The 16,343-nt window shown below is 34.2% G+C and overlaps 1 protein-coding gene across 4 annotated transcripts in view; it reads left to right on the top strand.

Moving 5' to 3' along the window:
- PPP3CA (protein phosphatase 3 catalytic subunit alpha) overlaps positions 1 to 16,343 on the top strand; it is a 331,871-nt gene that overhangs the window by 292,652 nt on the left and 22,876 nt on the right. For all 4 annotated transcript variants that reach the window (XM_033178412.1, XM_033178403.1, XM_033178429.1 and 1 more), the window contains exon 10: positions 575 to 649. In XM_033178412.1, the coding sequence (XP_033034303.1) occupies positions 575 to 649 (75 nt within the window). The remainder of the gene's footprint in view (positions 1 to 574; positions 650 to 16,343) is intronic.

The raw sequence follows: 16,343 nt of genomic DNA, 5'->3' as shown, positions 1-16,343 counted from the left end.
AATTTTTTAAGCATTTTTGAAAATCAAATTTAATGATATTTCTGTCAATACATTTTTAAAATTAGTATTCTGAAAAATACTTCAGATATATTAGTTTATCAATCAGCAGTTTGTATTAAACACAAAACCACATGCCTATAATGGCGTGAAGTTCTCTAGGTGATTAAAACTATTTTAAAAATTCATCATTCTTAGTCCCTACTGAACAGAAGTTTGTAATCTGATCTAGATTAAGCCTTATCATTGTGTGATAATAAAAATTCAAAAAAACTATTTTCTCTTTCATTGATTTATGGTATATTCATATCCACATATTTGATTTGTCATTGTCTATTGACCTAGAGCTAGTAAATGTTACCATTAGATATCATAAGCATGAGCTAATAGTTTTATAAAGTCTGCATAGAATTACAAAGGCTGTTTTTTATGATCGGGATGTTTATGGAAACTGCTTCTATATACAATCTAAATAAGAAATGTTATTGCTACATTTGCTCATTAACAATGCCAGAGTAATAGTTAAGGTTATAACAGAAAACCCCCTGACTTTTCTTTCTTTGCTTTCTCTCTTTAGTGACTGAGATGCTGGTAAATGTCCTCAACATCTGCTCTGATGATGAGCTAGGGTCAGAAGAAGATGGATTTGATGGTAAGAGGCTTGAGCCTTTGTGCTAATGCTATTTGCCAGATAATTACTTGGAGTCTCATTGCTAAACCTAAGAATAAATTTCTAAGATTTGGATTATGTTTAAAACATAACATATTACACCTGTAATCCCAGCACTTTGGGAGGCCAAGGCAGGTGGATCACGAGGTCAGGAGATCGAGACCATCCTGACTAACACAGTGAAACCCCGTCTCTACTAAAAATACAAAAAATTAGCCAGGCGTGGTGGTGGGCGCCTGTAGTCCCAGCTACCCGGGAGGCTGAGGCAGGAGAATGGCGTGAACCTGGGAAGCAGAGCTTGCAGTGAGCCAAGATCATGCCACTGCACTCCAGCCCGGGTGACAGAGCGAGACTCCATCTTTAAAAAAAAAAAAAAAGATTATATATATATGTGTGTGTGTGTGTGTGTATATATATATATATAAAATTGAGAATGAAAGATATGATTTTATTTTCTGTTTACTTTTTAAAAGTATAAGAAACAAATATGAGAATTTTCTCATTACTTTAAAAACATTGTTAAAGTAGTAAACTGTTTTAATAGGCTTTCAGTAGCTCATATTGCTAAGTGACCTTTTTTGGCTTTTTGATACAAATGTAATCCTTTATTTTCTAACAAATGTTACCATTTACTGGACAATTTCTTTTACCAGGCAATTTAAAGATGTCCTCTAATGGAGTTGCTCACGTCAATTATTCAAGTTTTGATATTTATGATAAAAGAAGGCATTGACATATTGATATATTGGTATTTATGTCAATCCCAGTATTTCTTCTTTCTGTAGTAATAGGTAATGAAAAAACTATGAGGAGTTTTTGATGTTTTTTAAGATATTACTTGGTGTTTACCCTCACAGAGTATGCTTTTTCTGCAAGGGTCACAGATCCATGAGGTTAAATATGGAGGAGAAAATTACCCTGAGTCTTACCAAAGCACCTCAAAAATGAATGGAAACTGACAAAAATGTACTTAGAGAAGAAAAGCATAAAAGCAAACTTTACTGCATTTAAGAAGTACAGTTGGGGCTGGGTGCAGTGGTTCCTAGCACTTTGATAGGCTGAGGCAGGAGATCACTTGAGCTCAGGATTTTGAGACCAGCCTGGGAAACATAGGGAGAACTCATCTCTACAAAAAATTAGCCATGTGTGGTGGTGCATGATTGTGGTCTTAGCTACTCAGAAGGCTAAAGTGGGAGGAAATCTTGAGCCCAGGAGGTTGAGACTACAGTGAGCCGTGGTCATACCACAATACTCCAGCCTGGGTGACAGAGCAAGATCCCGTCTCAAAAAAAAAGCAGAAGTACAGTCAACCCTCCATATCAGAGGGCTCTGCATCCATGGATTCAAACAGCCTCAGATTGAAAATTATTCAGGAAAAAGTTGCATCTGTGCTGAACACATACAGACATTTTTTGTCTTGTCATTGTTCCTTAAATAATACAGTTTAACAATTATCTGCATAGCACTGACATTGTATTCAGTATTGTAAGTAGTCTGGAGATTACTTGAAGTATACTCAGAGGTCCTAGATTCAGGACACTCAGCGTTATAAGATGAATTAAAAACCTATTCCTTGAAGAAGTTGCAAACTGGTTGGAGAGACTGATGCATAAACTAATAATATCAATAAAATGAGTCAAATTATAAACAAAGGGCAAAGAGGGCAAGGGAAACTAGATATTATGGTGAGTTTAAATGGATAAAATTTATACCTTTAAAAACTGCACTGGAGTAAAATGAGAAGAGAATGTGGTCCTTCCTGAAAGTTGGTTTCCAAATGGCATGATTTAATGTTTACCTGAGCTTCATACAGGTCATGGCTATAAATGGAAAATACCTAATGCTACAGGCAAAAGTAAAATAAACCTGTTCATACACTCATGTAAATAGAGTCTATATACTTAGGTAAATTAAATGTATAAGATTTATTTCTAACATCTCATAGTTTTTCTCCTTTCTGCAACTTCTCTTGTCTTTATTACTTTTCTTCATATACTATTTTTGAGTCATATACCACATTGCAAGGAGATGTGCAACATAGGGAAGGAAAGGGAAAAATTGATATATTAAAAAAACAACTTTACTGGGCTAAAATTTAGAATATATAAGAACTTAAATATATTAACATATTTTGAAATATGCAGGAGATCAATGGACATTTTGTGCTTTATCTAAATTCTAGATGTTTCATATGTTATAGCCACAGTTTGCTACTGTTATCTTTTAAATGATAATACTATTTTCAGAAGGGCAAAAACTATTTCCTAAAAGAATACTAACCAGATGGAACCTAAATCTTAAAACATCAACAAACATTTTTCAGTATGTACCTTTCACTATAGTCCTTTTATTCTTTAAAAGAAAGATTAGCATTAATATAGTCATAATCCCCTATTAACAAATGTTTGTTTTGCCAAGTCCACTAGCCAGTATTTATGATATAGAGAACAAAAATGTAACATACTGTAGAGAATAAGAATGTGTAGACCTACATATGTTCGTAATTTTTATGTTAATCCATTCACTCAGCAAATATATATTCAGTATCTACTAAGTACTAGGTACCATAGCCAAAATGACTGTACATTTCACTGTTACATGTTATTCCTGCACAGTTAAACATCACCAAGACTAACCCTGTGCTTACTTCACTTCTAGTAAGCTCCCTTTACTCATCATCTCAATCACTTATGTGAAAGGATTTGTTTTGTCAGATACTTTATTTTAAAATAATTAGTTCTAATCAGTGTGCTGTGCTCATCACCAATTACTTTTTAATTCCAATTATAGGAGTGTATGTTTTTCTTAGGGCCCTTGGAAGAATTTTTTTCTTTCTAAGCAGACCCCTGAATACCCACTTTATCACTCTTTAAGTTTTAAGTCAATCCTGCAGAGAAACTTTGTCCTACCAGGTGCAGGGAGGAAGACGGTCAGGAATACCTAACCTGCTCTTACCAACTAGAAAAGATACTTCCTTCAGTGGTCCATTCCTATCAGGTTAAACATCATTAAGTTATTTATCTTTCTGAACAGTTTATTCTGCTTTAGCTTATTTCTGCTTAGCTATATTAACAGTAAGATTAGTGTTTTCAAAATTTTAAGCAAAATTTACACACAGGCTAATTAAAATATTTAATGCATATTAAAAGTCCTATGTGTCTATATATAACTTGTCAGTTTGGGAGCGAGCAGAAAGAGATAAAATTATTGCTATATAATTTTTAGGGATAGACAACTGAATTTCCTTGGTTTCCTGTATATTGGACCTCACTTAACTAGTAGTATGTGGGTGTTTTTTCTGCCTTTTTTCCCCATCTTATTTAAAATTTGTTGGTGTATTTCCCTTAGTCAAACTAAAGAGAAACAATCATCTAATCTTATGCTTTACTTCTTTTGTATATGTACGTATGGGAGGAGAAGGAAGAAAGAGATGAGGAGAGGTGAAAGAAAAAATCCTTCTGCCTGATTGGGCTTTGGCAGCATATGATAGCAGTGCAGGCCTTGGTTCCATGAGCAGCATCAGATTCAAATTTCATAGAAAAAGAGCCTAGAGGAACTGAAGAAGAGAAATTAAATTCAGCAAGGAGAGGCATCATATACATTATGCATTAACGATAGGTTATAATTGAGAAGAAGCTGGTGCTTTCGGAAAAACATATTAGGTTCTACATTTACCCTTTGTGACTAGTTTTCTCCTTTCTAAACAGGGTGATAATAGAAGAATGCTGAATGCTTCTCCATTGCATGTGGAAACTGATGGGCCAGCATTAGTGTGATATTGTCTCCCCACATTTTTCTAGGTGCAAGTTTTTTTTTTTTTTTTTTTTTTTTTGAGACGGAGTCTCACTCTGTCACCGGGGCTGGAGTGCAGTGGCCGGATCTCAGCTCACTGCAAGCTCCGCCTCCCGCGTTCACGCCATTCTCCTGCCTCAGCCTCCCGAGTAGCTGGGACTACAGGCACCCGCCACCTCGCCCGGCTAGTTTTTTGTATTTTTTAGTAGAGACGGGGTTTCACAGTGTTAGCCAGGATGGTCTCGATCTCCTGACCTCGTGATCCGCCTGTCTCGGCCTCCCAAAGTGCTGGGATTACAGGCTTGAGCCACCGCGCCCAGCCAAGGTGCAAGTTTAAGAGCATGTTCAGTGTAAACATTGAGGACTTTAGGGATCTGAGTCTGAGATGTGTCAAAGCTAATGTTAATAGATCCTGTCCTCAGTTTGTAACTGTGACTTCTAAATGTGACCTTTTAGTTCAAATCTCATAAATTTGTCATTTAAGAAAAAACACAGAAATAAAAGTTTTAAGTTTTAATTAAAAGTATATTTTGCTGGGTGCGGTGGCGCATGCCTATAATCCCAGCACTTTGGGAGGCCAAGACCGGCATATCACTTGAGATCAGGAGTTGGAGACAAGCCTGGCCAACATGGCAAAACCTTGTCTCTGCTAAAAATACAAAAAGATAGGTGTGCATGGTGGTGCACAAATGTATTCACAGCTACTTGGGAAGCTGAGGCACAAGAATCGCTTGAATCCGGGAGACAGAGGTTGCAGTGAGCCATGATTACACCACTGCATTCCAACCTGGCTAAGAGTGAGACTGACCAAAAAAAAAAAAGTATATTCTACTGAAGATATTATATATTTCAGTATGAGCAATCAGGAGTCCTAGCACTTGATGTAACAAGGCATCAAAACTGGATTTCCTCAAAGGGTTAGGGTTAGGGTGCTCAAAGATGCTCAAAGAATAATTTGTAAAGTTTCTCAGAAATCCTTGATTTTCTTTGGGAATACTGTTTATTGATAATATATATTGAAGTGAGTTTTTTTTTTGGCCACAGTTTTTCCAACCTCAGAATAAAATTTCCAAATTTCTGCACCCCGTCCTTCCTGCCTGCAGCCTGTAGCCTGTTTCCCTCATGGGGGTGGCTGTCTCCTGCTGCTTGCCAGGCTCCTTATTTGTTGGCTGAAAAGGCAAAGCAGAAATCAGAAGACATCCAAAGACTTAAATAAAACTCCTCCTTAAATTGCTGCTTATTTTAAGTGGGCTATCCCTTCATGAGTCATTTATCAAGCCCTTCTCAATATTTCATTCCATCTCCAATGTCAATGGGAAAGTCAAAGGTAGTAATAGTGCCTGTACAGTCCATGACTGTCTTTTATCAGCTTGACTTTTTAGTGTCTATAGCGCCTATGGCAATTTGGAGATGCTCCTCATTTCCTTCAGAATCTGTCAACTCCTCTTTACTATGTAATGATGATGTTAGTGACAGCAACTAACACGTACATGTTAGGGATCAAGCTTAGTTCTTTAATTTACTAATTTTACCTTCTGGCCAACAAAAGATTTGTTACTATTAACTGTCATTTATGTTAAGTTTACTAGGCAATTTATATTATCTTTCATCCTCAAAACAGCCTATTGATATAGGTACTATTATCCTTATTTTACACATAAAGTGATGATCCAGGCTCAGTAAGTTGAAAACCTCAGTTCATCCAGCTAGCAAAGTGCACCAGAGCCTGGATTCAACTAATGTCTGCCTGATTGTCAAGCTCTTAAACTTCCCACCACATGTGATTACAATGTTTGAATTTTTTTCATTCAGTGTGATGCTTTAAAAAAAAAAAAAAAAACTAATAAGCAAATATAATATGCTTTAATTTGTTTTGTTAAATATACTGTAAAATAAAATATAAATATAACAATATATAAGTATACTGTAAAATAAAAATATTCTATGAAATGAAGAAATATATTTTGCAGTATTATTTGGCCATGAAAGTCAATGCATATGAAACAATATCATTCTATTATTTTAACGTAGGCTAAGAAGAAATGTGTTTCATCTTATAAAAAATTCAGGTGTATCTGAGCAGACAGAAAGTCTTCTGGCTCACTCAGGCTTCTGGATAGAAACCATGTCATGATTCCCTCCTCCTTAGCTTCTGTCTTATAAGTAAAGGAATTTGATAGGCTGTCTGGAAAAAGATGGCTGTTTTAAATTGGCCTGTGCTCGTCTTTGTTGAAAATAAAATTAAAAACTTCTGTTATCTTGTAAAGTTTGGAAGCAGTTTAATGCCAATGAATGTCTTTTGATGATCTAATTTATATGTATTAGGGTCTTTGTTTCCTGTTTCCACTTCTTATTTTGGATGATAAAATGATAGTCTGGTTTCAATTTAGGGTTGTTATTCACTGGAACACTTTAGAGAAAAAAGAAATCCAAGTAGAGATATCACATTTGGTAGATAATGCTCATTAATGAAGAAGACTCATTTCAGACCAAGCTTTAATAAGTGATTCCAAAGTAGAGCTAACAGAAATCAACCTTCATTACAAGGGTTTCTTTATTGTTCATTATTATAATAAGGAAGTCTGGAGAAACAGTAAGCATTGGAAACCTAGTGATAGTTTTGAAACTTAGGAATAGTTATTTATCTGGGACTGTCTTTTAGGTCCTAAAATCGTAGGCACTGAGATCACTTTTTAAAAAAATACAAATTATGTTTGAGACTGTGATATGTGATAAGTCTCACTCACCAGAAAAAAACTATGGAAGTGAAACTGAAGTCCTGTAGAATGAGAAAGGAAAGAAAGAATAATAAAGTGAATACATTTCAAGACAAATACAGTTTCAGGCTGCACTGGAAAGACTTAATATTAAATTAGAATTTATGTGTCTGCTTTTATCTGAAGAGCAAACCACATGGTAGAACTCTTATCCTTTGTCAGCGTTTTTGCCTTATCCTAGTGTTAACCATAAGCAAGTGAATATGGAATCAGAGTAGCTTTTTGCATGCCTCTATGAAACCATCTATATCGTATACCAGAAAATTATCTTCCATATCTGCCTTGAATTAGATAATTCTTCATGTCTATTATCACAGATTCTAGAGTATCTCCCTACCTATTTCTGTCTAGCTGTTAACAGTTGTACAGAACTTAAAAGTGCAAAGTTGGGAATTAGTGTGACTAATGTAGTATCTTACTGGTCCTTGAGGAATACTTTTCTAAGGGTATGAATATATTATTTTCTACCAAAACTATTTATTTGCCATGATGAATGTTTGACCTAGCAAAAAGCATTTGACACTAATAATTCCTTTGTAGAAATGCCTTGGCACCCCAAGCATAAAGGGATTACCCCCAAATCATTACTTTCAGATAGTCACAGAATCTAAATGGGTTTGATTAATTTAAAAATCTAAATGGACTGAATAAATTAAGTTTAAGGATTTAACTTTAGAAAATCCCATCACTTTGTGCATTTAGCAGCACATAGCCTAAGAGCCATTAACTTGGAGCTTTTTTTGTGCTGTGATTATTATTTCTGAGCAACTCATTTTAGCATCCTATATTTCAATTTCCCAATCCAAAATAAATGATGTTATAGCCTGTAACATTTGACAGTTTAGGGGGAATATATTACATTTTAATATAAAAAATAGAAACAAACCCATTTAGACATACAAAAGAAAATATGCTCTAAGGAACACAGTGGTGATGAGATTCTTGTTCTGTCAACATTGAAGCCTAACCTGAAGTTAGTAAGTCAAGGAGTAACATAATAAAAGCAGTATTTGAGAAAAAGCGAAAACTTTTTCAAGCTTAGATAAATGCTTGGAAAATGAACAAAGGGTGAGTAGGGATACAATTTAGGAACTTAATAAAGTATCTTGAAGTTGCACTGACAAGATCTGAACAAAAATATTGTTAAGAAAAACATTGAAAAGGAACTGTTCAAAAGACATTTCCGAGGACTTACAAAGTAGAATCAACAGGTCTTAGATAGAGGGGCAAAGGAAACAAAAGTTGAGTTTGACAGTTCAAACCTAGGGGCATAGGAGGTATGATAACATTTATGGAAAAAGTCACCACCTCCAGGAGAAAGATGAGTTCTGTTACAGGCAGGAGTTCGAATAAAACTGACGTGTAATTCTAGAAATGTCCAAGCAGGATTTGGGAAAGGAGATCTAGAAATTGAGAAAGAAATTGAAGCTAGTGACAGAGGCCTAGGATTAAGTAATAATTGAATTTATTAAGAGTAAAATAGGCCTCCAAAGTTGCTGATTTGGAATAAAATCTCACAAAATTGAGGACTGATTTTTAAAATTAGCCTGTACTGTAAAAGCTGTAGATGAAAGAAGGAGAAAATAGGAGTGATGAGAGAGCACAAGAACCAGGTTTGTGTCACAGTTCAAGCAACAGCTACTTAAAAATATTTGCACCCAGTGCAGAAAAATTAATACGAGATATAAGTCTGGCCAGAATTAGGACCATGACTTTGGTTATCAGACATCAGATTGTTGAAAGAAGTGAATAGCAAAATTTATTTTATTTTTACAGTAGCATGTAAAATTTGAATCATTGACAAAAGCAAAATACTAAAATAAAATTCAGTGTACCTAATTCTAATATCACATTGTGTTTTTACTTTACATATTTTTATTTCTGTGTATTCATTAAAAGCAAATATGGACATAATATATTGTACCATATATTCAATGATGAACACAACACATTGGTCTCTGCCTTCACTGAACTTGGAGTCAAGTGGAATAAGAATTAAACCAGTTTTGAACATGGTAGTCAGGCAGAGGATATAGTGTTTAAACATGCTAGTCACAGGATATAGGCGTTGAGGTGAGGCAGCAGGAATTGGGATAAAATATTTAAGAACTAAAGGAAGAACATGGGGGACATCTTTCTTTTTCTACTTCTGAAAAGCCAAAAAAAATTTTTATGAATTTTGATGTTTTAGAAAATATGGCCATGTGATACGTCCATATTATTTTTTCAAGGAAATTATATGCAAAAGTGGACATCAGTTTACCAGTTTTAACATTTTAACATCTCTTATGTTTTTATAATAACTGAGTTTGCATGATGTAATTAAGGTACAGGGAAAGGAAGATGTGTAAAAAGGTAGGTTAATATTTTTAAAAGACTAAATTCTTCTCAGGCTTTTTTTTTTACTGTTTTCCCAGTTTATTGTTGGGTTTTCTTTTTGTTTGTTTTCAGTTGCCTAATATTTTAGTGTCTAATTTAGAAGCTAAATCATTTGTCTCTATAAATTTATTATTTATTTCTTAGACCCTTTATAAAGTACAGAAAACCGCTTGTTTCGTTATGCTTTCATCTTAAAAAGAAGACACCTTGTTATAGCTACTATATCATTAAAACTAAAAAATGTCTGAAAAACACATGGACATTTACTAGGTGTAGTTTGGTATGATTCTCATCGTATTTAGGTTTGTTGACATTTTGAGACCTTGACTATCAAACAGGCTGCCTGGTTAGCTATCATATTTTAATTAGTTTCATCAAATCTGGCCTTTCATCTTTGGTCACAATAATTAAAATCCTTTTAATTTAGCAATTAAAATGATGCAGTAATACAGGCATCAGAAGTACTGCCTTTTCTTCATATTGTACTACCATGACTGCACAAATGTGTTTCTTAATTATCTGGCATAATTTTCACATTGCATGGAAGCTCATAATTTGCAGAATGAACTAAATGTTAAAAAAACAGCCATATCCCTGTTGCAGCTAATTGGCTGGATAATGCCCACCATTGACCAGCACATTATGCTCACAGTAAGGTAATATTACAGAAAACACTCCAGATTTTATACTGTGTTTCAACATGCAGTATTATATGCATATATAGTATATATTTTATACAGCTTTTAAAAGAAATGATTTTTTATAGCAGTAGTTTTTATTCAACTAATGGTGACATTAGCCTACTTATACTAAACATTAGCTATTGCATATCTAAGCATAAATGTGTTTATAAAATTTATCCGAGAAAGCAAACCATGTTGCAAAAGGGAAGTAAACATGTGGCGCTATAAGCCTTAATGCATTCTTTATTTGAAAGGCACTGAAATAGAGAGCTCTCTTTCTCAGTGAAAGCAAAGACTCTCTGTGTTTTAGAACACTTTACTTCTTGCAAATAGGGTTGAGATAATTGGCATGTGAAAGAGGCATTCTTTGTAGAAAGGCCTGTAGTAAGTAATATTAGCTTGCTGAAAACTAATACCGAAAGAAAATAAACTTTATTTTTCAAACTTTTCTGGCAGAGCTTTCCTGATTCTCTTTGTACTAAAGCATTAATGGATTCAGGTTCTTAACTTGAAGATTGTACGTTTATTAGAGTAATTGATAACTGATTGAACAATTTAAACATGCTAGTCATGCGGAGGATATAGGTGTTTAAACATGCTAGTCACAGGATATAGGCGTTTAGGGGAGGCAGCAAGAGAGTTGTGAGTCCACAGTTTCTAAAACATTCTTTTTAGAGTAACTGTTTGATCTCTTATGGCGGGTGTAAAGGCTGTACTTAAAAGTTCAGTAAATGCCCACAAAATTTAAATGTTAAAAGCATTTCTCTCTGAGATTTTCCTATTTTCACTCTTCTAAAATCTGTTTAATTTTTCCCTCTTTATTCTTAGCTCATGAGAAGATATAAAAGCTGTTCTCCCATTTTGTCTCAGAACTCTGTAGAAATAGAAATGTTGATTCTATTTTGTCAACCCATCTATTTGGGGTGGTCTATTTTGTTCTGACTACAAAGCCAGCAGCATCCTGGCTCCGTGTTTGCCATAATCTGGGGTCCAGCCTTTAGCCTGGCTGGCACAAAACATAAATGAGGCCACATCTCAGGGCAGCTTGATATTCACCAAGAACACATAATACATCATTTAATTTACAGAGAGAAATGTAACTGGAATGTTCATATCTGCACAAGTATTTTCTTCTTAATAATAATAACAAGCATTTTACAATACTTCCCATATACTAAAGCTCTGTTCTACATGCATTAGAAGGTAGCACCCTAACTGGCACATGTGTTTGTTGAATGTTGAGAATGAATGAGAACGTTACTTATTCTGCCACCACGAGTGAAGTAGGTCAGTCAGTTGGTACTGTAATGAATCCTGGTTCTGAATCACCTCTAGCTAAAGACCTTAGGCAAATAACGTTTTGTTCCTTAGAATTGTTCTCTGTCAAATGGAGACTAGTAGTACCATCTCCATGTGGTTGTTGTGATGATTATATGAAATAATGCAAATAATGCATTTAGAACATTCCTCACTTTTTAGATAAGGAAAGTGAGCCTTAAAGACACTTAGTACTTGCCCAGGGTAGCTATTAAATGATAGTGCTGGGACTTAGACCAAGGTCTTTTATTCTATACACAAGTTCTTTACCTCTGTTCTATTCTGCCTTTCAAATGCCGGTTTAGTTATACGTCTTAAGAGAAGTGGACAAGCCAAGTATTTGTGATCCAAAGCTTTGCTGTGGGACCAGAGCACTTCACAGCCATTTGGCCCATGGACAGTACTTCCCAGAGCATTTCAAATGTTTGCCTCAGCTACTCTTCTTTACTATGCATCTGTTGCAAACCAACACATTTTCGACTAGCACATCCATTCTCCTGATAAGGTCATAATATATTTAAGTGATGTTAAAGTCTCATGACTTGGGAACCATCTACTTTTTAACGTTGTCTGTGCATGGGTCACTGACCAGAACCTCTACTTCTCCTTCTTGGGCAAAACTTTATTACGTCTCCCACGAAGTAACAAAACACCGTGTGTGGACTGTGAATAGCAACAGACCTTTGAATGACTTATTTTCAGATAAGCTTCATTACCTGCCAGTGCCTCAGCCATTCTCCACTGTCAGATGAAGGAGTTGTATTACTTGTTTCTGTCTGCTTTTTATTATGCTGTCAAGTGGTACTCAAATTAACTTTTTATCTAGGGTAAAACATACGGGACAATCAAACATAATATTTTACTCTGTTCGTTTTCTCCCTTCACTTTATATCATGGCAGAGATAAATGTATAAATCCATATGGGCCCAGAATTAAGTTCTAGTCTGAATGCATTCTTCCAGCGCTTATCACGTATGCACAATTATGTCCTCAATAAACACCTATTAAACAGTTATATCCTCATCCATATCAAGAGCAATCTTTGATTAGACATCCAGGCATTATGACTGCTTCCCTTTGAGATAATAAATCGATATTATTAAATTTAGATTTATTTCTTTTTGTTATTTTCTGTTGCTACTTTATAAAATTGATGTATTTTTGTCGCGATAAAGGAGTTAAGCCAAGTCAGATTTTATGGCTCTTAGTAGCTTCCTTGGTAAATATTAAAAGGGGGGCAATATGCTTTGGAAGGCATTAGCTGAATATGTTAGAGTTTCTTGAAAAATCAGTGGAAGGTTCCTAATCTACTGTGAAGTCTTTCACTTTCACACAGTTAGAATTCTGCTTATAGTCAGTTTCTGCAGCTCAACTAAGGAGTCATTAAACAGACGGAACACAACGTCTTAGAGAACAAAAGTGCATGGAATCAAATTAGAGTTTGGAAATGAAAGTAACTGATAATTAAACAGAAAATAACCAAATAATGACAGTAATTGGGCATTTGGGAGTAATCTGTCCATTTTTAAGACTTCCTATCCAAAGAATTTGGCTATATTTTATGACAAGAGAAGTGGAGAAAAAACTAGTCTAGGCTCTTCTGACCTTCCTTAAAATCCATTGAACACTTAAAATCCATTACACCATTAAAATCCATTACATAGGAGAAACTTTTTAAAATATATATATATATATATAAAGGCTCTTCTATTGCTTTCAAAGTGGGATGTAAGACAGAATAGCCTTATGCCAAATATCACACCATTCATTGCAGGCTCTTAATATATACTGAGATTGTAGTCAAGTTAAAAAAACATATGGAAGAAATTCAGAATGTGTGCTTTAGAGTGATTTGGAGTGAGTGGCAATTATGTCCCAATTTTATCACCTATGGGAGGGATAGTTAATAGAGTTAGGATCCATATTAGAAGGGTATTCTAAATATTTTAGTTTGTAATCTTCAAAAAGATGAATTTTTACAAGGATTTTTTTCACTTGTTGTCCTGAATGTGTTTTTCTTTTTCCCAAAATAGTAACCTATATAAGCATACGTATGGCTTTGTTTGGTGAGAGAAAGCACCTAACAACCTCTGGATTCACTTTTACTGCACTGACCCTAAGTAGATGAACAGTGTAGGATTTCCAGGTTTATGGCAAGTTAAGGAGTTCTTCCAATAGCTGTCAACTCTAGAAATAGAGTAATCTAATTCTTGGTAGAACAGCACTCTTCAGGCTGGAATATCTGTACTGTCGCGATTACCGTAAGACATTTCAAGAGGAGTTAAAGGGAATCCAGTTTCACATCCTCAGCCACCATAAGTCTTATTTTCTTAAAAGTGATCAGCCTGAGAAGGCACTTTGGCTGGAGGCCTTATTGCAGCTTCTCCTTTCCTGCCTCCTCTTTCTCAAATGCCTTTTTTCCATTTTAACAAAAAGGCACAGGTCTCCCTAGACACAGTCACTATGAACATTTCCTTGAGCTATAAAAAACTCTGGGGCGCATACACAAAAAGACATTGGAAAAGCTTAGTATCTAGGAAGTCTCTTTAATCAAGGGAGCAATGTAATTTCCTTCCCATCTTTATCATTAAGAGATGCATTCCAATAAAATTTTATTTCTGTGCATTTTAATATTTATGAATATTTATAATATGTTAGTGCTCTCTATCTCAATTATGAACTAAAGAGTTCATAATTGTGAACTCTCTATAATAATTATGATATTGTGTTATTTATTCCAAAGGAATTTTTGAATACTTAGTATCCATCATCTCAGGAAATTTCTAAAATTTAGTTAAATTTTTAAACATAACATATAATGTAGTGACAAAAATATTTTAAAGTTTAGCATACCTATAACCCCACTTGGGAGGCTGAGGTGGGAGGATCACTAGAGCCCAGGAGTCCTAGTCCAGCCTGGGCCACATGGGAAGATCCTGTCTAATTTAAAATATGTATATATTTTAAAGTTTAAATTTTTAATGTACTGGAACAAAATTGGGGAATTTTAAAGTGGAACTACAATTTCAAAGAAAATAATAATAATATATGATTTCTAAATATCAATGAGGATTTTATTCATGGACTTTTCTCTAAATGAATGATAGTGGGACTCAAATTGCTGTGATATTTATATACCATTGGTCAGAGTAATATAGCCATTTCATTTTAATCTCATAATGTTTACAACATTATTTACAACTAGTTAAACATGGATGGGAATAGTATTCTTTGGGGATATTATTTTGTAGCTACATGAGTAAAAATTATGAAGGCTACAATTTTGAAGTCATTACATCAGAGTAAACAGTTATCCATTGCTTATGGTGCTTTTTTTAAATCTAGGGCTCAAGTGCCTGGTGGTGTAGGAAAATGTACTGAAGCACTTGTCACAATTCATAGCCAATGGCAAAACTGGGTGGATAGCTAAAGTAACTTCTGCATAACATCCCTTTGCTGGGATATAAGAGCTCAAGGTTTGTTATTGTTAAGTTAGGTCAGGAAAGAAAAAGACAAGATAAGATTTAGGGATTACTTCAACTATTTTCCCAAAGAAGACAATCTTTATATTCATAATTTTCATAATCTTTAAAAAGCTATAAAGACCAATTATGCAAGTTTCTTAGAGGTATCTGAAGTCTGTTCTGTCTTATGCATTTTATCTTCTATTTCAAAGGTGCTGAGTTTGGATGGACACAAAACCCATTTTTATCTTTAATATAGCACAACAAAAGATATTAATGATCTCAACACTTTATGCTTTCATCAAGAGATTTTATTCAAATTCAGTAATTGCTCTGTTTGGCAAAGAATAAAATCTGAAGGAACACTGAAACTCTGTTTAATAATATTTATCCATGATAAAAATTTTATTTTAAAGTAGAATAGGGATGAACTTTGTTAAGTTTTAACAAATTTGGAAGTGGTGAGTGGTAAAAAAAATTTTTTTCTCAGATTTTGGATTAAACGTTTGAAAATATTTGAAGTCTACCCCCAAAATATAATTTTAAAGACATATGTTTCCTTTTAAAACATACAAAAACTTTTAGTATACATATACTTTTTTATATATAGTTCATTGAAATACATATGCTGTGGATGCACTTGTATTAGTTAAAATGTCCTGTAAAGAAATAAGCCTAAATGATAACAAAAAGCTTGTGGCCAATATAATGATGAATTGGGAAAGGTCTGCTAGTGTTTCTATCAAATAAAATACAACTCAATAACAATAACAATTTTTCAAAGCAGCTTTTTCACATTCTAATGTAAAAATATTTCTTTTCAGAAGATATTTAAGTATAATTTTTATAACTGGTCATTTTTATTTCTTACAGTTGTAAAAATGTGTTGAAACTAATAAGAATCTCTTAGATTAGACTTTTAAAACAAAATCTTGCCAGTTCAGCTGTCTCCTGGATTTGGTGAAGAAGAAAGATGGGGAGAATGTAACTCCAGTGAGAAGTATTCATTACCTTTTTCAGCAAGCTCATGCATCCTCCCCTATTACATAAAGGAAGGGCAGGGCAGGACATAGAGACTTCTCTCCCCAAAGCTGCTATTTTTCTTTTCCCACAAAACCAAATTTCTTCCAAGTATAGTTTCATTTTTTGACATTTTATTACAAAATGTTTTAAACATACAGGAAAGTTTGAAGAACTGTATAGTTAGTACTTAGATACCCATCACTTAACTTTCTATAGCTAACAATTGACTATATTTGCTTTA

This window comes from Trachypithecus francoisi, unplaced genomic scaffold (genome assembly GCF_009764315.1).
Source record: "Trachypithecus francoisi isolate TF-2019V2 unplaced genomic scaffold, Tfra_2.0 Contig01566, whole genome shotgun sequence".
Taxonomy (NCBI): domain Eukaryota; kingdom Metazoa; phylum Chordata; class Mammalia; order Primates; family Cercopithecidae; genus Trachypithecus; species Trachypithecus francoisi.
This window is presented reverse-complemented; position numbering and strand designations above follow the sequence as displayed.